This window comes from Hoplias malabaricus, chromosome 1, assembly GCF_029633855.1.
Source record: "Hoplias malabaricus isolate fHopMal1 chromosome 1, fHopMal1.hap1, whole genome shotgun sequence".
Classification (NCBI taxonomy): domain Eukaryota; kingdom Metazoa; phylum Chordata; class Actinopteri; order Characiformes; family Erythrinidae; genus Hoplias; species Hoplias malabaricus.
In genome coordinates, this window is record NC_089800.1 from 37,053,731 (window position 1) to 37,078,282 (window position 24,552).

At 41.6% G+C, this 24,552-nt stretch overlaps 2 protein-coding genes across 3 annotated transcripts in view; one reads left to right on the forward strand and one right to left on the reverse strand.

Annotated features, from left to right (window-relative positions):
* Nucleotides 1-433: 433 nt before the first annotated feature.
* trappc6bl (trafficking protein particle complex subunit 6B, like) lies at nt 434-11,254 on the reverse strand. 2 transcript variants are annotated; one of them, XM_066678034.1, is made up of 7 exons: nt 11,118-11,254; nt 9,328-9,532; nt 8,961-9,028; nt 8,476-8,593; nt 8,301-8,384; nt 3,168-3,261; nt 434-3,062 (listed from the first exon to the last, which is right to left on the reverse strand). In XM_066678034.1, exons 2-7 carry the CDS (start codon nt 9,415-9,417, stop codon nt 3,031-3,033), a joined length of 486 nt encoding a protein of 161 aa, XP_066534131.1. In that variant the 5' UTR covers nt 9,418-9,532; nt 11,118-11,254; the 3' UTR covers nt 434-3,030. The 2 variants fall into 2 exon arrangements, with proteins under 2 accessions (XP_066534131.1, XP_066534132.1); XM_066678035.1 differs by lacking the exon at nt 11,118-11,254 and adding an exon at nt 9,630-9,762.
* Nucleotides 11,255-14,139: 2,885 nt separating this feature from the next.
* si:ch211-116o3.5 (uncharacterized protein LOC325902 homolog) overlaps nt 14,140-24,552 on the forward strand; it is a 50,112-nt gene continuing 39,699 nt past the window's right edge. Inside the window, exons 1-2 of the mRNA XM_066686547.1 lie at nt 14,140-14,417; nt 15,286-15,740. Of these exons, the coding sequence (XP_066542644.1) occupies nt 15,335-15,740 (406 nt within the window). The 5' untranslated portion in view covers nt 14,140-14,417; nt 15,286-15,334. The remainder of the gene's footprint in view (nt 14,418-15,285; nt 15,741-24,552) is intronic.

The window sequence follows — 24,552 nt, forward strand, 5'->3', positions numbered from 1 at the left end:
TTTTCAGGAGTTGATAAAATACTTTAAAAATAGCTTATGATGCAGTTACAATCTGCGACTTCTGGCATAAAACTGATTTTAATAATAAAAAAACAAACAAACAAGAAATTAAAGAAGTCAACCGTTTTGTTTGCCAAAATTGCAGTTTCTTTCAACTTTCAACTGGAACAAAAACAGGACGACAACAGATTCCAATAAGTTTCAATCAAACTTTTTACACATTAATTGAAATGAAGTCAGCTAAGTAAGAAACATTAAAACGTTAAAATAACCTAATATACTGCCTCTGTAAGAAAAAAAATCTTATAATTAATGCCAGCAAATTAAAGCTTTTCTTACCTACACTGTATGTTAAAAAAATGTGTAGACACCCCATATATTTAGCAAATTCGATTATTTAAAGCAGTGACAGCACACTCAACTAGGCACACTCTTTCTATACCATCTATACAAAAGCATGAAATGAAATGGGATGCTCTGTAGTAGCTGCACTGGAGCTTTAAGTCATCCTGCCCATTGCCAAGGAAGGGTGTGAGGGGTATAAATCCTCCAAGCACTGTGCTGTGTAGCAGTGGAACTTTGTTCAATATCTTTAGGATGGGTTGGAATAGATTTTGTCTTCCAGAACTAATCACAAAATATCTGTACATGACCTTCCTACTATTTATGTGGCTGATTGCCATTACAAACTCATGGAAATCTTGCAACATCTAGTCTGAACCCAACATACAGGACTGTGCCTTGCACCATACTCATCTACAGAATAAATCAAAAATGGCTTGGCAAAACAGAGCTATAGCTGTAAGCATTTATTTACCTGGTTTATTTACATACCTTTTTAACAGCAATAAATTAACATGATTGCAGTTTAACAGTCACTGGTGACAGAGAGAATAAACAAAGAAGATTAAGTAGATTTCCATTCTTCAACTTCCACTGCAGACAATGATGTTTTCACTGATTCGTAACCACAGCAAAGATATGTGTAAATGATGTGTTTAATGCAGCACCATTGCTGTTTTTTTTTTCTTTTAATTTACATACTTGGGGATTATTTCGACAGCCTCACTTGACAACACGATATGAGCAACATCAAGTTCAAGACATCCATTCTGTACCACACAATTTATCTGCTGAAGTACCAGAAAATGAAAAATGTTTTGCCCTCCCAGTGCAATGTTCAGACATTTTGCAATAATAGAAATTCAATATCAAAATTTTATTTTAAATAAATAAGGCTTTAATAAATATAGGAAAACAATTTTCTAATGGATTACAATTGACCTTCTTTACAGCTAATTGTTTACAGAAATAAATGCATATGACACTGAATAATTTTAATGAAAAGATCCATACTTTCAACTATAGTGGATATTTTCATTTAAATTCTTTGACCACTGAAAAATTTGGCAGCTGCATTTTCGTTTATTTTAAATCTTATGTTGAAACTTTTCTGGAATAGAGGTAGAGTACATTTTACATGTTTAGCTGTAAGTAGCATACAAGGAATACGAGAAAAAAATATGGTGTGGGGAGTAGTACTTGTGGACATTGATAAAGGCATCTCCTGCATCAGTTTAATTTTATTCCTGCTTATACTGTGTTATACTATCATGGGTTCAAGTCCCATCTGGGTGGAGTTTCCCTGTTCTCCCTGTGTCTGTAATGGGTTTCCTGCAGGGTCTCCAGTTTCCTGCTACAGTCCAAAAACATGGAGGTTAGGTGACTTGGTTACTCTAAAAACTGCATTTATGTCAGTGAAAACATTTATATGTAAACAAATGAATGCCAGATATGGATTGGCATTCTATCCTGGGAGTGCACCATCCAGTGCTAGTTGAAAGAGCTATTGGCGAAGGTTGAATGGTACTCTCTGTGCAGCGTTAACTGCAAAGCATCCCTGGGTGCCTATATAAGGTGCTATATAAATATAAATAAATTATTATATCCTTTTGTTAGCCAATGTAGGACAGTCCATATATAACAATCAATCAATCAATCAATAAATAATCTCACATGCCCTCCTCCATCCACTCAAGAACGCCTCGTGCAAATCTGCAAATTTATACTTCAAAAGATTCTCAACCCGTACCCACAACAGAACTAGCACAAACATTGGTGTATATTTCTGTTGTGGCTTGATGGCAATTTACTAAGCAAAGGGCCTCAAAACAGAAATATAAAAGTTTAGGTCCTCTCCATTAGCCACTGTACTGTTCTTAAATAACACTGGAAAAGATTTTTGCTCATGATTTTGTGCTGAGACCACAGCACCCAGAGGGACCCACATAGACATGGGGAAAGCACAGCAAACTACTCACAGACAGCACCCTGAATATTTTTTAACCCAGGACCACAGGATTCTGAAATTCTGCAGTAGTGGCACTACCTGCAGTGCCACTGTGCTGCCACTTGCTAGGTAGCACTGCTAAAATTTCTCTTTGGATTTGATCAAATTTGTCACTGTCCAAAGAAAACATGCATCTCCAAAATAGTATCTTTGCAGGAGAAGCAAGTGATTATGGAGCATTTGTATTGGTCCGTACATCATTACATTTTTACACAATGTGAAGGACAGCTGCTGTGATCAAATGATGTAACTGAAAATGAGCAAAAATGGAGATACATGTTTGTTTTTTTTGACAGCAACGAAATGCTGCTTAAAAGTTGTTTTTCACAGAGCTGATATTTGGCTGATTTTTTCCTTGAAATGTATATTTTAATTGTTTTAAATATAGTTTTAATTGGGTTCTTTATCTGGCTTCTTTGCCAGAGCAACTTTTATCCTTTCATTTTACTTGAGGAAAAACTTTACTACTCTACCCACACTTCTGTAAGTCTGCAAATGTGTGCGGAACTTTTATGTAACATTATCCACAAAGTTTAACAACTACAAACATCACTTATCAAAAATATACGTTAAAATCTCCTGCTGTGTTTTGTAAACATTCAGGATTCATATAAGCTTCATGTATTACTTTGACCTGAATAATAATCCACAAAGAAACCCAACATGTGTTTCAGTCCATTTTATGTCTTCTGAATCTCAACTTGAAATTTGCCTGAAATCAGAAATAAAGGTTTTATTTTTAATAAAAAAAAACCTGCATATTTCTAAGAAAACAGAAGATATATGAAGGCTCTTAATAATAATAGTGAATACCCACATGATGGCATTAAGGAAACTTCGGCAGTAACCACACTCTCCAAGCCCAGGTTAGACAAAGCTCCTCTAATCAACCCGCAAGAATAGGCCAAGTACTGTAAAAAGAGAACAAATTCATTGTTAATTAATGGTGAACTTAATATGAAAGTTCAATATTTTATACTTCAGTATCGCTTGTAATTTCCTATGGTAAAGGTTTTGATTTCTAGTCAAACTGTAGCATACACAGTGCCTATAAAATGTACTGAAGTGTTTATGACCACCACCCACCCTAAGGGAAAAAGAGTTGCTTTATATTTCCACATTGTCGTTTGACTTATTCCAGCTTTAGTGCTTGAAAGGCACTATATTGTTATTCCTCTTCTTATATTTTATTATCATTCTTCTCCAGTTTTCTGTTATTAATACACAGCCTGAACTGCTTAACATACAGACTCTGTTCAAACTGCATTTCAAAGCTCTCTGTGCTGAGAGGTGTGCTAAATCCTGTAGTGCACAGATTGGCTAAAGAGACATGTCTATCACCACGAAATGCTGAGCTCCTTCAAATCCAGCACAAACTGCCACCTGCACCACATGTTAAATCTCTTAAAGGGGACATATTATGCAAAACTAACTTTTTGCGTGTTTTTGTATTTCCATTTGGGTCTCTAGAGCTCCTATATACACTCCAATCGTTTAAAAAAACATCCAACCATTTTCTGAGAGTCAGCTGAAAAAGTTTGGTGTCAGTAAACTTATGCTATGTCTCTTCTAAGAGACATTTGGATGGCTCCATTATATTACGGGATAAACAATATGATAAACAATTACAAACACTCGCTCCATCCACTCTTCGTTCACTCTCCAAAACAAACCTGGTGCTGCACTAATTACTACCCCTCTAGAAACCATTCATGTGGAACCAGCAGTATACCTTTTATAAAATTATAAATCAACTACAACTAATATAATTAAAAGATAAAATTATAAATACTGAAGAAAAGGCTTGTCATATGACAACATATAATAAAAATGTTGCTTTGCTTTAATCAAATGTGACTTTGCTTTAATTACAAAAAGATAATTACAAAAAGAGATTATCGGTTATTAATATCAGTATTAGCTACTCCAAAGTGCTAATTATCGGTTATCGTATCAGCCCAAAAATGTTTAAATCGGGGCATCCTTGATTGATTCTAATGTTATTAAAAATATTGCAACCTACCATTTGAATATCATTTTTTTATTATGTTAATATGTCCATGTTATTAAGAAATTCAGTCTACTGCACTTTGAAAAAGCAGAGTTCCAAAGACAATCTCAAAATATACAACATTGCAGAGTCACTTGCTAACATTGCAACTACAGAATTTCCGAGTTTGATCTGTCTGTGAGCCTCAGGCAGCATTTTTAAGCAGTATGTGATGGGTGGTGGATTATTCACAGTGCAACACTGCCATCTGGTGGTGGTGTGTTGTGCTGGACCATGTGGACCAAACAAAGCAGTGCTGCTGGAGCATTATCCACATATTTTTGTACATGAACTACAATCTGAATTATGACCCAATATGGACATATTTGGTATCAGCAGAATCACAAGAACCTGAACTTTAATAATTTTTAAAAACGTTTTGGAATTTCAATACTGCATGGCATCCAGGTACTGATTAAAAGAGGTATGTAAACTTGCCTTCAAAACATCACACATAAACAGCTGTAAGTCAAAAATGCTTTTGCCAAAAAGACACCAGCTTCTTACATTTGTGCTTCAGAAAAGATCATTACATTTTGTTGGTACTGCACCCTTAGATGGCGCCATAACAAATTAAAAACATATTTTTAAGACATTTTTTTATTGTAGCGCCCCCTATATGTGCCCTGCACATGTATACCAATTTTGGCTTGGCTTGGATTTGGGTCAAGTTTGAATGACTTATAGCTCAAAGAGTGAATCGACCTCTACCAACGCACGTTTGTTGATGTATTGCAGCAACAGTGTGTCCAAATCTCATTTTTTTATGAATTATTAACCTACAAGCAATGCAGTTTGCAATGAGACCATGTGTGTGTTGATAGGATCTAAACCCACGGACTACTACGAACAATTCCATAATCACATACCTGACAATTGAGGAGAAACTATACTTTTTTTTAAATGTTGCATTTGCAATATTGTTAGACACTAGGGAGAGTGTATTATGAAACTATTATCATGTTGATAAACATTTCACTGAGCTATTCCATATGTGTCCATGAACATACCATTCAAATGTCATGATGATTGGGCATGGTTAAGCCTGTCAAAAAAATTATGGAAAAAACCTTAACTTTGATTGGCCATTGGCATTATTAAATGTGCCCGTATTGAGTCGTCCTTAATTTCCCATTTGTAGGCTTGCTCCCATATGTAGGCTTGGCCTTGTATTTTAAGTAATTTAAGTTTAAGTAAAACTTGCCATTCACGTTACAGGTTCATTTGCATATGTCGGCCATCTTGTTTCCAAATGTTAAGATTTGTTTTATATTTATTGACCGGCTCGCTCCTGCGAACGTTTTGACATCAAGGTCATGGGGTTCAGATGAAGATCCAGGGACTAATTCACGGAAATAAGTTTTGCAAATTATACAAATTAGCAAAAAATCTAAGTGGGCGGAGCTTAGTGGTTGGATGTACCTTTTTGATTCATCAGGACCCAAGGATAATGTAGAAAAAATAACTGCATCGCTATGCCACACCGTGTGGAAAATCCTTCAATAAAAGCTTTTTCTTTCGCTGTAGCGCCCCCTTGAGGCCAATCAGGCTGATATTTTGCACCTGAGTAGCGGGAGCATTTACTATCTGTTGACCAAGTATCAAGTCTGTAGGCCTTACGGTTTGGGCTGTGCAATCCGTTTTAAGGCAGAATTTTTCCGCTGAAGAATAATGAATGAATTCAAACAACCAGGGTTTCTTTACATTTATGCATTTGCATGTTTCTTACATCATAAACCTAGGGAACTAATCCCATAAACTTGCAAGGCAGGAGCAGGGGAGGGTTAGGAGACAGAAATAGGATTAAGTGCATTATTCATTATTCTGCATGTACCAAATGTAGGCAAAGATATAGAGTTATGTCCATGAACAATGTGTATAATCACCATAGAAATTATTCCCATGAATTTCAAATAACCACCATATAAGGAAGCACTAGGACTGAGGAATCACATAAAAAAAATTAAAAATCTCAACAGAAAAGTAAAAGGAAACAAATATTTAGAGCAGAAATTGATACTTTATTGAAGTACATTCAAATCTGCTCCTTTTAGCTTCAGCCTATGTATATTTTTTGCTCACTTATGGGAACTTATATTGAGGCATTACACGGATTATGCCATCTAAAGTCTGAGTTACACAGTACTGTGCAAGAGTACCTGAGAAAATGAGCATTAAGAAGCCTGAGCAGTAAAATACTATTTGCTCAAATACCCTAAAAACATATAACATTACTACAGGAAGTAATTACAGGGGTTAGACAATGAAACTGAGAGACCTGTCATTTTAGTGTGGGAGGTTTCATGGCTAAATTGGACCAGCCTGGTGGCCAATCTTCATTAATTGCACATTGCTCCTGTAAGACCATATGCATCCAATGGTTCAAACATTGTATCCTGAAGGTGGTGCCGTGTATCAGGATGACGATCCACCAGTACACACAGCAAGACTGGTGAAAGATTTGTTTGATGAACATGAAAGTGAAGTTGAACATCTCCCATAGCCTGCACAGTCATCAGATCTAAATATTATTGAGCCACTTTGGGGTGTTTTAGAGGAGCGACTCTGGAAAAGCTTTCCTCCACCAGCATCACGTAGTGACCTGGCCACTCTCCTTCAAGAAGAATGGCTTAAAATCCCTCTGACCACTGTGCAGGACTTGTATATGTCATTCCCAAGACAAATTGACGCTGTATTGGCTGCAAAAGGAAGCCCTACACCATACTAATAAATTATTGTGGTCTAAAACCAGGTGTTTCAGTTTCATTGTCAAACCCCTGTATGTTTTGTTTGTGAATGTATTGGTTTAACATCTTTCCTTGTGGCAATTAAGTTTTATTTGAGGTTATCATCCAATCCCTAGTTTAATAAATATGTCATCATGCTAAATAAAGCGTATTATTGATTTAACAAAACTATACAATCAAGGAGAAAAAAAACTTTGCTCTTCACACTCGCTCACAACACACAATTTTATAAAAAGAATATTTGTATTTATAGCTATACATAATTTTATACAAGCATCATTCTTATTTAGACTACGGCAATTTTAGGGGCCAAAGACATTTGCACACCAATGCATGGTCACTGCAGCTTGTCCGACACAATTGTGCTAAAGGTGGGGGAAGCTGTACTGAAGCTAAAGCCATTTATTCTTGATAAGAGCTCCGTTTAGAACAATTTGACTCTCTCTGTTGTCTCTCATAGAGGGATAAATGGCTGTGGATTTGTTCCTGTTCCTTATGAAGTAAGTTATAAAACATTGGAGGTGCACGACCGCGTCCAAAAACATGGCGCAGATCGGATGCACAAGACAATGATCGTATCATTTGGGTGCGCACACCCTCATTACAGTGTGTGAAGTATAGCATAGCTTAACATTCCTGGGATGATGTTTGAAAGATTGAGGGCTTCAGAACTTTGATGAATCAGGAAATTTATGAAAAAAGTGATTTATGAACCATTTACACACAAATTCGTTCTGCTCCCATTTCATGAATGAGACCCACTATTTAAATGAAATGAAAAAAAAAAAAAGATCTTTGGTCATGACTGTCGACTCCTACGATATTATGAAGCATACTAAACTGCAGGGATGGGTAACCTTTGGACTATAGACAATATATCCAGCCGTCATTGCCTCACAATTTTCAAGAAAAGCAACAATGAGCAAATAAAGATTCTCATAAATAATCTGTACATGCATAGCTAGCTTATTTCCAGCAAGCTAAACTGGAGCCTGACAGTGTGAAAGAAGCAAGGGTGAGTGAACAGACTGAGTGTGTATCAGCATACCTCTGTTGAGGCCTGTGGTCTATGAACAGATCTGTTAATAGTAATATGGCACCCAAAGGAAAAAGGGTTACCTACACTTGCTCTACGGCATTATTAGAGGCTTACGTTAGGAGCTTCTTCCAGGTGCTGCTTTCCACTGGACACTGGAGTTAACAGCGTAAATTTGTTATCTTGTAAAACGTACGTTCCCTGTAGACACAGAAAAGTCACCTTTACAAGAAATGTTTCAAAGCCAGCCTTGATTTTGGTATTTCTATTTAATTGAGTCAAAACGTCAAACCTGGTGGTTGGTTCTTAGGTTGTCAACTTGCTTTTTGAAGATACAGGTCCAGAAATCTTTGCAGAGAAACTTCATTATGTCCAAGTCATCTTTGAATGTGGGATAATCTTTTGTAAATCTGTGTGTCCACCAAATAATAAAAGATGAAGAATTTAAATTTAGGTTACATATTTGCTTCTGAAAAACAGCTACTAATGCCCACAATTATGATAATATCAAAAGGGACTGTATTATGGGGTACAGCACATCTTAGAAGATCAAATGTATACAGAAACACACTTTAATTGCATAATACATAGGGATTACTATACATCAGGCAATACATAAGATTCTGAGTGTCATTTCTTTCAAGGGTTTGTTAAACAACTGTATCTGAGCTAGTTACTTCACAGTGCCCCCTTCTGGATACAATTTGCATTTATTTGCTTCAATACATGGCAACAATAAGCTGACAACAAAAATTATGCACACAAGTACATTATTACCTTTCTATAAGGCCTTGTCCCACTCTGAAGCCCATTCCTTCTAATATGGACACACAAGTTACTCTCTCCTTTTAAAAGAAAAAAGTATGTCAAGTATTCAAAGAAAAGCTCAACCGATACAGCTACTCTCATACTGTTAACATCCAATCAGCTTGTACTCCTCTAAGATTAACACTGGATATTGGAATATGGCAGTGAGGCTTAATATGATTCAGTCACAAAGTCAAATTGATGTTGCATAATTATTTTAGGAACACATGCTTCTCCAACCCATCCCAATGATATTGGATTGCCACTTGTCTTGCTCATTATGCCATGACTTCACAGCTCTTAAAAGGTTCCTAAATTTAATGCAGAGCTACATTACCTTATCAATGTCTTCCCGGCTTGCCTGCTCTTTGTAAACATGAGAAACTATCTCCATGTGCAGAAACTCAAACAGAACATCATCCGCCATGTTTACAGAGTGCACCCACTCCAAATCAGCAATTTAATTAACTTTTCTTGATATAGGTCTGTTACTCCTCTAGCTTGTAGCTCTTGATATCTCACCATAGACAGTATTCTGTGATCTGGGGAAAGAAAATGGATATGTACAACATGTATGTTTTATACATTTCATTTTTTGTAACCATTGTATCATGTTCAGGGTCAAAGTCAAGAGCCTACCCATAATCACTGGAAGCAAGGCAGGAACAAATTGTGGACATGGTGCTAATCCATCCCAGGGCATCACTCTCCTACACATTCACTCACATACTCACAGATCAACCATAACATTATAACAACCTCCTTGTTTCTGTGCACTTCAGTTTGTAATTGCAGAACAATATATGATCATAATGTTATGGTTGATCAGTGTATGACAGTTTTGAATAGCCAATAGCAGGAGGCAACCAGAGCACCTGGAGGAACCCTGGAGCTGTGTGACAGCAACACAGCACGGTGGCCCAAACGGTATATATAATACATATTTCCAGAAACGTGTGTATATATGTTCATACATTGTTGTTCTTTTTTTTCCCCCAAAATCAAGGGTGTCAATAATTAATTTGTTCCCTTTACTGTAGTAACAGCAACATCTAGGAAGACTGTACACTAGATGTGAAGCTGTTTAGGTTTCATGACAATTACTCATTAGTAAAAATAGTCAGGTATGATGTTAGCTTATTTCTGACACCACTCCTACACATCACACACATCACCGATACACAGCAATAGGTGCCCATTGAAATAAATAAACATAACACTATTAAGGGTTGTCCACAAACCATTGGCCATCCTGCTAGAAACTACTGAAGCTTAGAACTTCAGGTGCTATTTTATGAATATGATTTGACTAAACCAGTGCACTGATTTTGCATAAACAAGTACCATTGGAGCCTTTCTAGAAACTGCTTAACTGCATACATTCGACTTAAAATGAAAAAAAAAAAAAACATAATTCAGAATGGGTTTTGAATACATTTGTGTTTTTCTGAATTAGTTAAATATTTGTGTTCATTGTATATACATAGCAGCCAAAAGGGCTTGTAATTTTAGAAGCACACTCCTGTATGGTCAGTGGAGTTGATCAAATGGATCATGAGGTCATTTTAATGTTAGGAACTAGTGTATATTCTAGACATTTTGAATATACATATTTCGTTTTCATAAAAGGAAAACTGAGAGTGCACAATATACTGTTTTACACTGACTTATTAAACTTTTGTTTAGAGCAGTAGTATGGATGATAATACACTTATTATGAAACTATTCCCTGTAATGTGTAAATATCATATTATTAAGAAAAAATGCCGAAAACTAAATCCAGCGGCCAGTGTCTTAAATGTACACGTCTGTTATTTTAAATGAAATGGAAAAAAAATTAAATTATTTCGCTTCATATAATATAAATGTTTTCTCGCGAATGTGTATGTTGTATTACGATTCTGTTTTAGTTATTAATGCTGTAAGTAATTTTAGTAAGTTATTACTGCTATGACGATAGGAACATTTGTATTTTTTTATGTAACGTTAAATATAAAATGTTCTTATGGGCAACATGTGTTTAACATGACATGTCCATTCATCAAATTACTTGAATAAAAAAAATGCCCTGAACAAAACGTGTGACCAAAACACTTTAGAAGAAATAGATACAGGTAATATACTTACAGTGTTAGCTACATTAATCGAGAAAGCACCATGTAACGTTTAGCTCTCTGGTGTCAGACACGTCTATACTTTTCAAGCGGCAAAACATTAACGTTAGCTCCACCTTCTGGTCTGGAGTTAGTTCTCCTTCCTTCCACTCTCTCCCTTTCTCTCTCTCTCTCTCTCTCTGATAATATATATATATATATATATATATATATATATATATATATATATATATATATATATATATTATGGCAAGCCAAACAGGAAGTATTTAATGAACTTTGATATATATAGAATGATCATGGCCAAGGACTTCCGAACCATTCTGGAGGACCATGTGCATTCAATGGTTCAAGCATTGTATCCTGAAGGCCATTCCGTGTATCAGGATGACAATGCACGAATACACACAGCAAGACTGGTGAAAGATTGGTTTGATGAACATGAAAGTGAAGTTGAACATCTCTCATAGCCTGCACAGTCATCAGATATAAATATTATTGAGCCACTTTGGGGTATTTTGGAGGAGCGAGTCAGGAAACGTTTTCCTTCACCAGCATCACGTAGTGACCTGGCCACTATCCTGTAAGAAGTATGGCTTAAAATCCCTCTGACCACTTTACAGGACTTTCTCAAGACAAATTGATGCTGTATTGGCCGCAAAAGGAGGCCCTACACCACACTAATACATTATTGTTGTCTAAAACCAGGTGTTTCAGTTTCATTGTCCAACTCCTGTATATATCAGCTTTCATTCTATATATATCAGCGTTCATTCTATATATATCAGCATTCAGCTTTCTTTCTATATATATATCAAGTTCATATCAAAGTTCATTATATATATATCAGCTTTCTTTCTATATATATATCAAGTTCATATCAAAGTTCATTCTATATATATCAGCTTTCATTCTATATATATCAGCTGACTTCTATTGCAGAAAGTGCAATAGAAGTCAGAAAGAGTGATAGAAGTCAGTCTCCAAACACAAGCAGCTACAAAAAAACACACAAAAATAGAAGCTCGATTTGTCGCTAGTCGTTTTTAACAAAGAAAATGCCACTAAGAAAGAAAGTCTATGGTTCAAATCAGAACAGAATGAAAATGTAATGCTCCCACGGATCTTTACACCAAAGGATCGCTCATTCGCTCATTTCGCTGCCCATCAAAAAGGGATTCAGCCTCAGACAAATCATCCAATCATCGTGCAGAAGCTGAGCGTCCGGGCCAGCCGAGGCCAGCCCACTGCCCCATAGACCCCCAGAGATGCTGAGAATCCGATGGGCGGGACAAAGCCCAGCATTTATCCAATGACTCGTCTCGTTTCGCTGCACTTCGCTGCTTCGCTATTGAACTGTTTAAATCACTGTGAAGCTGCGGGAATGATTAAGAGGAAAGCCACGTCTTTACCAGTGATAAGAAGCTGATTCTGAACAAAAGTTGAGCGCGTTGTAGTGCATATTTATTCAATGACATGTACACACAACAGTATATATTTGATCACTTATTTTTTTACATTTTAGGGGAAGCTGAGCTTCCCTTGCAGTCTTGTGTGTGTATATGTCTGTGTGTGTGTGTGTGTGTGTGTGTGTTTTAGGAAAATACTCATATTTATTCAGATGCACATGGAATTCTCCACATTATGGATGCCCACATATTTCTGGAGATTAAAAGGAGATTACAGAAATAAATTAATAAATAATACAATAACAACAAAGATAAAATATATGTCTTTTGTAGTCATTTGGAGCCACTAATGAGGAATACTACGACAGAGTTTTAGGGCCACAGCGGTAAAAAAAAAAAAAAAAAAAAAACAAGATTCCGAGATTAAAGTCAGAATTCTGAGAAAAAATCTCAGAATAATTCGCTGCGTATAAAAGAGCAGACACAGTGTAAAAGAGTAGAACTCCGGCGCCCACGAGGCTCCATCGTGTTACGGCTCGGACTCGTACAAAAAACTAAAGCCTTTCTGCATCTCAGTCAGGGGCTGCGTCATGTCTGTGAATGCGTTTAATAAATAATTCATGCATAAGGCTTTAGTTTTTTGTACGAGTCCGAGCCGTAACGCGATGGAGCCTCGTGGGCGCCGGAGTTCTACTCGTTCTGTATCCATCATTTTCGTGATCATTAATTGTATCTTGAAACATGCCATGGGTTCGTGCACTGATTCAGGGTTTAAACACTAATCACACTGTGGCCCTGATGTGGAAGAGAAGAGTGTTTATTCCTGAAATCTATACCACAGCATGACTTAAGCAACACATTGCGTTCCACAGTTACAATGTGTCTGCTCCATTATACGCAGCGAATTATTCTGAGATTTTTTCTCAGAATTATTCCGACTTTTTTTGTCAGAATTATTCCGAGATTTTTTCTCAGAATTATTCCGACTTTTTTTCTCAGAATTATTCCGAGTTTTTTCTCGGAATTCTGACTTTAATCTCAGAATCTTTTTTTTTTCAACGCTGTGGCCCTAAAACTCCGTCGTAGAATACAGCATCACCGTCTTCTTAGCTTTGAGATTTTTAGAAGGGAATATAAAGGACATGTACTGATCAAGTTGATTTTTGAAAGCAGGGAAAAATGTTTGTTACCATTGGATTTGCAGTTATGGATATGGTATTTAGCAAGTAAGACATTTATTTTAAAACATCCCCTTTTTATATATTTTAATATGAACACTAACGCCGTGCTGTTTATTCACCAACGTGTGCACTACAAAGAGAACCACTGTTTATGTCAGGGCATTGTATAATGGTAAGGAATCGACTCATTGAATTGACTCTATCAGTTCCTGTGGTTTGGAATAGAATTTGGAGTCGACTCCAGAATTCCCTGAATCGAACAGCCGTATGAACTGTATGTGACTGTATGCGTATTTCTGATGCCATCCGGTCCAGTAGATGGCAGCATGTGTCTCTCTTCCTATAGGGATCTGTCTAAATCATACACAAAAAGGCTAACCGCTATGTAAACAAGTGCAAGATGCTCATAGCTGGATAAATGAAGCAGTTCCACGACCTTGCCTCCCATCGACATAAATATAATTATGTCATGTGCACTCCACGCGATTAACGAATCGTTTCACAGTAGAGATAATTCTAGCATTAAGTCCAGCACTGAAGGCATCTCTGATATTATTGAATGAGTAGACCGAGTATTCAGGTAGACAGCAGATTTGAGAGATTCCAGAGCACACTGGACTATTTTTGAGAAGTCAGTAACTATAAATATGACATATATTTAGATTTTAGGTCGCTTAAAGTCCAAACAGAACAGCACTTGGACAGCAAAATTTATTGTTAGAGGTAAGATGCTTTGACAATGCATTCAAAATACAGGTTTATTTTTGAATACTGTTATTGATCAAAATTAGTCTAATTTTAACATTAGTTTGTTGTTTCAATGTATGTGGACCTTACCAAATTTTATACTTCATTCCTTTGTCTATTTGTAAATTAATTTGTCGTTTGTAAATTCACCAATTAAAAAAAAAAAAAAAGAAAAGAGGGAATGCACATTCTGAATCCCATTCAGTGAATTCATTGTTGGTGCGAAGCATGGGAACCATTGAAAAACAAGGGCAACCATTCCAGTTTAGAGTGCAGAATAACTATTTTTAAAATCATGTTTTTCATAGTTTGTTGTGTTACATAGAAAATGAAATACAACTACCTAGTGCATCTTCAAAAAAAAAAACATTCCTTAAACGTAGTAATTAACTACTTTAATTTTTTTTTACAGATTTAATTATCAGTTTTCTCAGTTTGATAAATTGTTTTCCAGTTTAAATGAGGGGCACTTAAACAGTGCCTCAATCCATTTGACAAATTGGTGGGCCCCACTTTTTGTTTAAATGGAATTATTTAATACATTGAGCATATAATTTCATTATACTGAAATTATATATATACGTGTGTGTGTGTGTGTATGTGTATATATATATATATATATATATATATATATATATATATATATATATATATATATATATATATAAAACTAGTGATGCCAAGAAGATATTTCAGATAACATGTATTGTCTTTCCTGCTGTTACAACTGTAGTCTATTCTAATGAACACATAATCATCAGCAGAGAACAATGTCACAAATTTGAAAGTGGACTGATGAAGTAATTTAATTTAATTTTTTATTATTGTGTCTCTTGTTTCTTAGACTCTTGTCTCTTAGATGTGCTGTGGGAAGCTCCATCAAAACGTAGACCATGAATGTGAGTGAAAAGAGGCCCAACAAGTGGTGGACAGAGACAGACACCATTTCCATGCTCACCCTCATAGAGCAGCTAGACCTGGTCCGGGAGCTGGACAAGAAACGGCAGCGGAACGAGTTGCATTTTCGCCGCCTGCACCAAAGCTTGGCCAAGAAAGGCATCCATTTCACTGTAAACCAGATCCGCAACCGCTGGAAAAGCCTGAAGCACAAGTACAGAAAAATCAAGCTGGCTACTTACCGCAGTTCAGCTGCACGTCTCTGTGCCATGGAATCCTTTCGCTACTTCTGCAGGCTGGACCGCATGCTGGCCTGCAGACCCAGGTCAGGAGGTCCAGAGGAAGGCCACCGTGGCGAGCATAGCCTAGTTGGCCAGTTGGGTGAGGAGGATCACACAAACAGTACTACTGCTTTTTTTTTTTTTTTGCCACTTGTTGCTTCTGTGCATGGAGTAACGCTTCTTGCATTTTATTTGCCAGTATATGCTAACCCCTCTGCAAAAGGGGTGGGCAATTTGGCAAACTGATGTCCAAAGTTTGTACACACAGCTTATACTTACAGTCTTCAGCTACTTTAAGGTGCACTCATTGCTGATATAGGCTTTTAGTTGTACTTGCACGGCTTATGTAAAGCCCATAAAAAGCATGGAATGAAATAGGACACTTTGGAGCAGCAGTGCATGAGCTAAATTTTAACCATGTCCAATGCCAAGTGCTTTAAGATGCTGTGATGCAGTGCATCTGCATATTCTGGTCTTTCATATATTTTGAAATGAATTGGAGTGTGTGGGAAAATGATTCAGTAATCATTATGTTTTTCAGCTAGTTTGATACTTTTATTATTTTTAAGAGACAGTATTAACTTTATGATCTGCGCAATAGGGCAACAGGAAAAGGTGTGTCTGAAGGGGGTGTGTGATTAACTGCTTGAACTCAGCAGTAAACAACAGGTTCTTCTAGCAGAGAGGTCACTAAGTCATTGGAAAGCCTTAGCAACACCCTAGCAATGACTGACTCATCTGGGAGCCAATCAGGGTGAAACATATACCTAGGGGGAAGGACTACCATTATTATAATACAGGGAGTCAGAGGTCACTTAGGCGGAGAACAGACCAGCTAAGGGAGAAGAAGCATGCTGTACTGTTCTTCCCAGAATTCTGTATAATAAACTGTTTTGATTGTTCACTCAAACTCTGTGTTAACCTCTTCTGTTCCAATTATTTGCATCAACAAACACGCAGGGCAGTTTTGTCCACAAGTGCCATTTGTGATCCAAATTATTATCAAATTACCTTGCACTACTTTTCTATGATAATACCGTATTTAAAATGTGCACAGTATCTCAAAATGAGGGAGGTATTTATGACATGTGTGTGGGGTGTCAAATTTCTGTCCTGTGTCTTTAAAAGTTGGCTAAAAATGTTCATGTGCATTTAAGAGAGCTTTAGGGAGGGGGTGCTGAGGGAGCTCAAGGACTGCTGATGTCACGGTCTGAAAACAGGTGGAGAAAGACACAAGCCCAGTAGCCAGCAGTTAAAAGTTTAGTGCTGAGTTTGAGTTAAAAGAGAAAGAAAGCTGTAAACAGACAAAATTCTCAGAAAATCCTTCACTCGACTTTATGCTCACAGGTATATAGCTTTATGTCCTAAATATTTGAGCCTCAGTTCACTGAAAAATCTGCTGTGGTGTGGTAAACCACAAGTGCCTGTTAGCGCTAGCTGTGCTTCTAAACAGTGTACACTGTCTTATTTCACTTATTTTTTAACCTTTCTGTTCCTTCAGCCCCAGTTGCCGGAATTTGCTCTCTCAGATTCGGGTGTTTATCATCAACACGTGTGTTGGTGTGCACTGTGCACTTGACTTTGTGCTCACGGTTATAAAGCTCAGCGCAGTCTGGCAGAGCACACACTCCCTACAGTAATGTCTTATACCACGATAATATTTTGAGATGGTATGAATAATGTGGATACCGCCTATCCCTGCTAACAACAAATGCTGTGCAGTTGGAAAACAGTAAATTACATTGTGAAATATAATCTACCTGTTTGATTTGTCATGGAAAATGAGATTGCAAATTTTCTTTTTGTGTAAAGCAGCAAATAATTTTTTAAATGTCATTATATTCATAGGGGTGGCACGGTAGAGTAGCAGTTAGTGTCACAGTCACACAGCTCCAGGGACCTGGAGGTTGTGGGTTTGATTCCTGCTCTGCGTGACTGTCTGTGAGGAGTGTGGTGTGTTCTCCCTGTGTCTGCGTGAGTTTCCTCCGGTCGACTGTAATGAGTGTGGTATGTTCTCCCTGCGTCTGCGTGGGTTTCCTCCTGGTGACTGTCTGTGAGGAGTGTGGTGTGTTCTCTATGTCTCCCTGTGGGTTTCCCCCGGGTGCTCCAGTTTCCTCCCACGCTCCAAAAACACACGTTGGTAGGTGGATTGGTGACTCAAATGTGTCCGTAGGTGTGAGTGTGTGAGTGAATGTGTGTGCGAGTGTGTGTGTTGCCCTGTGAAGGACTGAAGCAGGTAGTGTCACACAGCTCCAGGGGCCTGGAGGTTATGGGTTTGATTCCCGCTCCGGTGACTGTCTGTGAGGAGTGTGGTGTGTTCTCCCTGTGTCTGCGTGGGCTTCCTCCGGGTGACTGTCTGTGAGGAGTGTGGTGTGTTCTCCCTGTGTCTGCGTGGGTTTCCTCTGGGTCACTGTCTGTGAGGAGTGCGGTGTGTTCTCCCTGTGTCTGCGTGGGTTTCCTCCGGGTGACTTTCTGTAAGGAGTGTGGTATGGTCTCCCTGCATCTGCGTGGGATTCCTCCGGGTGACTGTCTCTAAGGAGTGTGGTGTGTTCTCCCTGTGTCTGCGTGGGTTTCCTCCGGGTCACTGTCTGTGAGGAGTGTGGTGTGTTCTCCCTGTGTCTGCGTGGGTTTCCTCCGGGTCACTGTCTGTGAGGAGTGTGGTGTGTTCTCCCTGTTTCTGCGTGGGTTTCCTCCTGGTGACTTTCTGTGAGGAGTGTGGTGTGTTCTCTATGTGTCTCCCTGTGGGTTTCCCCCGGGTGCTCCAGTTTCCTCCCACGCTCCAAAAACACACGTTGGTAGGTGGATTGGTGACTCAAAGTGTCCGTAGGTGTGAGTGAATGTGTGAGTGTGTGTGTTGCCCTGTGAAGGACTGAGGCCCCCTCCAGGGTGTATTCCCACCTTGCGCCCAATGATTCCAGCTAGGCTCTGGACCCACGGTGACCCTGAACTGGATAAGGTTACATATAATGAATGAATGAATTAATTATATTCATAGAGCTACCTGGAGGTTGTGGGGTCGATTCCCATTCCGGGTCACTGTCTGTGAAGAGTTGGTGTGTTCTCCCTGTGTCTGCGTGGGTTTCCTCTGGGTGACTGTCTGTGAGGAGTGTGGTATGTTCTCCCTGCGTCTGCGTGGGTTTCCTCCGGGTGACTGTCTGTGAGGAGTGTGGTGTGTTCTCCCTGTGTCTGCGTGGGTTTCCTTTGGGTGACGGTCTGTGAGGAGTTGGTGTGTTCTCCCTGTGTCTGAGTGGGTTTCCTCCAGGTGACTGTCTGTAAGGAGTGTGGTATGTTCTCCCTGTGTCTGCGTGGGAATCCTTCGGGTGACTGTCTGTGAGGAGTGTGAGGAGTTGGTGTGTTCTCCCTGTGTCTGCGTGGGTTTCCTCTGGGTGACTGTCTGTAAGGAGTGTGGTATGTTCTCCCTGCGTCTGCGTGGGTCTCCTTCGGGTGACTGTCTGTGAGGAGTGTGGTGTGTACTCCCTGTGTCTGCGTGGGTTTCCTCCCGATGACTGTCTGTGAGGAGTGTGGTGTGTTCTCCCTGTGTCTGCGTGGGTTTCCTTCGGGTGACTGTCCGTGAGGAGTGTGGTGTGTACTCCCTGTGTCTGCGTGGGTTTCCTCCCGATGACTGTCTGTGAGGAGTGTGGTGTGTTCTCCCAGTGTCTGTGTGGGTATCCTCCTGGTGACTGTCTGTGAGGAGTGTGGTGTGTTCTCTACGTGTCTCTCTGTGGGTTTCCCCCAGGTGCTCAAGTTTCCTCCCACGCTCCAAAAACGCACGTTGGTAGGTGGATTGGTGACTCAAAAGTGTCCGTAGGTGTGAGTGAATGTGTGAGTGTGTTTGTTGCCCTGTGAAGGACTGAAGCCCCCTCCAGGGTGTATTCCCACCTTGCGCCCAATGATTGCAGCTAGACTCGTGTGCGCATGCGCGAAAAGTGCGTGCAGCCTTTACGGTAGCTCCCGTTTGTGTATTCGTTTTTTCTTTTTAATTATAGTTTTATCTTAATAATATCTATTCATTTTTACAAGGTAACTTAGCGAAGTTTTGCCCTCTCGAATCATGCTAGTAGAGAGAGTTTTGGTCAGTTTTTTCGCTCTGAAAGTTATCCGTATTTATTATTATAGATGTGTACATATTGTAAAAATTCCTTTTGTGTTAAATTTTTATTAGAGTGTCTATTCTTTTACAACTGGCTGCTACTGTAATAATTGCAATTTCCCCCTGGGATCAATAAAGTATTTCTGATTCTGATTCTGATTCTGGACCCACCGTGACCCTGAACTGGATATGGTTACATATAATGAATTAATGAATTAATTATATTCATAGAGCTACCTGGAAGTTGTGGGTTCGATTCCCGTTCCGGGTGACTGTCTGTGAGGAGTTGGTGTGTTCTCCCTGTGTCTGCGTGGGTTTCCTCTGGGTGACTGTCTGTAAGGAGTGTGGTATGTTCTCCCTGCGTCTGCGTGCGTTTCCTCCGGGTGACTGTCTGTAAGGAGTGTGGTATGTTCTCCCTGCATCTGCGTGGGTTTCCTTCGGGTGACTGTCTGTGAGGAGTGTGGTGTGTTCTCCCAGTGTCTGCGTGGGTTTCCTCCTGGTGACTGTCTTTAAGGAGTGTGGTGTGTTCTCCTTGTGTCTGCGTGGGTTTCCTCTGGGTGACTGCCTGTAAGGAGTGTGGTATGTTCTCCCTGCGTCTGCGTTGGTTTCCTCCGGGTGACTGTCTGTAAGGAGTGTGGTGTGTTCTCCCTGTGCCTGCGTGGGTTTCCTCCTGGTGACTGTCTGCGAGGAGTGTGGTGTTTTCTCCCCGTGTCTGCGTGGGTTTCCTCTGGGTCACTGCCTGTAAGGAGTGTGGTATGTTCTCCCTGCATCTGCGTGGGTTTCCTTCGGGTGACTGTGAGGAGTGTGGTGTGTTCTCCCTGCGTCTGCGTGGGTTTCCTCCGGGTGACTGTCTGTAAGGAGTGTGGTGTGTTTTCCCCATGTCTGCATGGGTTTCCTCCGGGTGACTGCCTGTAAGGAGTGTGGTATGTTCTCCCTGCGTCTGCGTGTGTTTCCTCCGGGTGACTGTCTGTAAGGAGTGTGGTGTGTTCTCCCTGTGTCTGCGTGGATTTCCTCCGGGTGACTGTCTGTAAGGAGTGTGGTGTGTTCTCCCCCTGTCTGCGTGGGTTTCCTCTGGGTCACTGTAAGGAGTGTGGTATATTCTCTCTGCGTCTGCGTGAGTTTCCTCCGGGTGACTGTCTGTAAGGAGTGTGGTGTGTTCTCCTTGTGCCTGCATGGGTTTTTACTCCAGGTGACTGTCTGTGAGGAGTATGGTGTGTTCTCCCTGTGTCTGCGTGGGTTTCCTCTGGGTCACTGTCTGTGAGGAGTGTGGTGTGTTCTCTACGTGTCTCTCTGTGGGTTTCCCCCAGGTGCTCAAGTTTCCTCCCACGCTCCAAAAACGCACGTTGGTAGGTGGATTGATGACTCAAAAGTGTCCGTAGGTGTGAGTGTGTCAGTGAATGTGTGAGTGTGTTTGTTGCCCTGTGAAGGACTGAAGCCCCCTCCAGGGTGTATTCCCACGTTGCGCCCAATGATTGCAGCTAGGCTCTGGAACCACCGTGACCCTGAACTGGAATTGTTACATATAATGAATTAATGAATTAATTATATTCATAGAGCTACCTGGAAGTTGTGGGTTCGATTCTTGTTCCGGGTGACTGTCTGTGAGGAGTTGGTGTGTTCTCCCTGTGTCTGCGTGGGTTTCCTCTGGGTGACTGTCTGTAAGGAGTGTGGTATGTTCTGCCTGCGTCTGCGTGCGTTTCCTCCGGGTGACTGTCTGTAAGGAGTGTGGTATGTTCTCCCTGCATCTGCGTGGGTTTCCTTTGGGTGACTGTCTGTGAGGAGTGTGGTGTGTTCTCCCAGTGTCTGCGTGGGTTTCCTCCTGGTGACTGTCTTTAAGGAGTGTGGTGTGTTCTCCTTGTGTCTGCGTGGGTTTCCTCCGGGTGACTGTCTGTAAGGAGTGTGGTATGTTCTCCCTGCGTCTGCGTTGGTTTCCTCCAGGTGACTGTCTGTAAGGAGTGTGGTGTGTTCTCCCTGTGCCTGCGTGGGTTTCTTCCTGGTGACTGTCTGCGAGGAGTGTGGTGTTTTCTCCCCGTGTCTGCGTGGGTTTCCTCTGGGTCACTGCCTGTAAGGAGTGTGGTATGTTCTCCCTGCATCTGCGTGGGTTTCCTTCGGGTGACTGTGAGGAGTGTGGTGTGTTCTCCCTGCGTCTGCGTGGGTTTCCTCCGGGTGACTGTCTGTAAGGAGTGTGGTGTGTTTTCCCCATGTCTGCATGGGTTTCCTCCGGGTGACTGCCTGTAAGGAGTGTGGTATGTTCTCCCTGCGTCTGCGTGTGTTTCCTCCGGGTGACTGTCTGTAAGGAGTGTGGTGTGTTCTTTCTGTGTCTGCGTGGATTTCCTCCGGGTGACTGTCTTTAAGGAGTGTGGTATATTCTCTCTCCGTCTGCGTGGGTTTCCTCCGGGTGACTGTCTGTAAGGAGTGTGGTGTTTTCTCCCTGTGTCTGCGTGGGTTTCCTCCGGGTGACTGTCTTTAAGGAGTGTGGTGTGTTCTCCCTGTGTCTGCGTGGGTTTCCTCCGGGTGACTGTCTGTAAGGAGTGTGGTATGTTCTCCCTGCATCTGCGTGGGTTTCCTTCGGGTGACTGTGAGGAGTGTGGTGTGTTCTCCCTCTGCCTGCGTGGGTTTCCTCCTGGTGACTGTCTGCGAGGAGTGTGGTGTTTTCTCCCCGTGTCTGCGTGGGTTTCCTCTGGGTCACTGTCTGTAAGGAGTGTGGTGTGTTCTCCCTGCGTCTTCGTGTGTTTCCTCCGGGTGACTGTCTGTAAGGAGTGTTGTGTGTTCTCTCCCTGTCTGCGTGGGTTTCTTCTGGGTCACTGTCTGTAAGGAGTGTGGTGTTTTCTCCCTGTGTCTGCGTGGGTTTCCTCCGGGTGACTGTCTTTAAGGAGTGAGGTGTGTTCTCCCTGTGTCTGCGTGTGTTTCCTCCGGGTGACTTTCTGTAAGGAGTGTGGTGTGTTCTCCCTGTGCCTGCGTGGGTTTCCTCCTGGTGACTGTCTGTGAGGAGTGTGATGTGTTCTCCCCCTGTCTGCGTGGGTTTCCTCTGGGTCACTGTCTGTAAGGAGTGTGGTATGTTCTCCCTGCATCTGCGTGTGTTTCCTCCGGGTGACTGTCTGTAAGGAGTGTGGTGTGTTCTCCCTGTGCCTGCGTGGGTTTCCTCCTGGTGACTGTCTGTGAGGAGTGTGATGTGTTCTCCCCGTGTCTGCGTGGGTTTCCTGTGGGTCACTGTCTGTAAGGAGTGTGGTATGTTCTCCCTGCATCTGCGTGGGTTTCCTTCGGGTGACTGTGAGGAGTGTGGTGTGTTCTCCCTCTGCCTGCGTGGGTTTCCTCCTGGTGACTGTCTGCGAGGTGTGTGGTGTTTTCTCCCCGTGTCTGCGTGGGTTTCCTCTGGGTCACTGTCTGTAAGGAGTGTGGTATGTTCTCCCTGCATCTGCGTGGGTTTCCTTCGGGTGACTGTGAGGAGTGTGGTGTGTTCTCCCTCTGCCTGTGTGGGTTTCCTCCTGGTGACTGTCTGCGAGGAGTGTGGTGTTTTCTCCCCGTGTCTGCGTGGGTTTCCTCTGGGTCACTGTCTGTAAGGAGTGTGGTATGTTCTCCCTGCATATGTGTTAGTTTCCTCCGGGTGACTGTCTGTAAGGAGTGTTGTGTGTTCTCCCCGTGTCTGCGTGGATTTCTTCTGGGTGACTGCCTGTAAGGAGTGTGGTATGTTCTCCCTGCGTCTGTGTTAGTTTCCTCCGGGTGACTGTCTGCGAGGAGTGTGGTGTGTTCTGCCCGTGTCTGCGTGGGTTTCCCCTGGGTCACTGTCTGTAAGGAGTGTGGTGTGTTCTCCCTGTGCCTGAGTGGGTTTCCTCCTGGTGACTGTCTGTGAGGAGTGTGAGGTGTTCTCCCCCTGTCTGCGTGGGTTTCCTCTGGGTCACTGTCTGTAAGGAGTGTGGTATGTTCTCCCTGCATCTGCGTGGGTTTCCTTCGGGTGACTGTAAGGAGTGGGGTGTGTTCTCCCTCTGCCTGCGTGGGTTTCCTCCTGGTGACTGTCTGCGAGGAGTGTGGTGTTTTCTCCCCGTGTCTGCGTGGGTTTCCTCTGGGTCACTGTCTGTAAGGAGTGTGGTATGTTCTCCCTGCATATGTGTTAGTTTCCTCCGGGTGACTGTCTGTAAGGAGTGTTGTGTGTTCTCCCCGTGTCTGCGTGGATTTCTTCTGGGTGACTGCCTGTAAGGAGTGTGGTATGTTCTCCCTGCGTCTGTGTTAGTTTCCTCCGGGTGACTGTCTGTAAGGAGTGTTGTGTGTTCTCCCTGTGTCTGCGTGGATTTCCTCCGGGTGACTGTCTGTAAGGAGTGTGGTATATTCTCTCTGCGTCTGCATGAGTTTCCTCCGGGTGACTGTCTGTAAGGAGTGTGGTGTGTTCTCCCTGTGCCTGTGTGGGTTTCCTCCTGGTGACTGTCTGTAAGGAGTGTGGTGTGTTCTCCCTGTGCCTGTGTGGGTTTCCTCCTGGTGACTGTCCGTGAGGAGTGTGATGTGTTCTCCCCCTGTCTGCGTGGGTTTCCTCTGGGTCACTGTCTGCAAGGAGTGTGGTATGTTCTCCCTGCATCTGCGTGGGTTTCCTTCGGGTGACTGTGAGGAGTGTGGTGTGTTCTCCCTCTGCCTGCGTGGGTTTCCTCCGGGTGACTGTCTGCGAGGAGTGTGGTGTTTTCTCCCCGTGTCTGCGTGGGTTTCCTCTGGGTCACTGTCTGTAAGGAGTGTGGTGTGTTCTCCCCCTGTCTGCGTGGGTTTCCTCTGGGTCACTGTCTGTAAGGAGTGTGGTGTGTTCTCCCTGTGTCTGCGTGGATTTCCTCCGGGTGACTGTCTGTAAGGAGTGTGGTATATT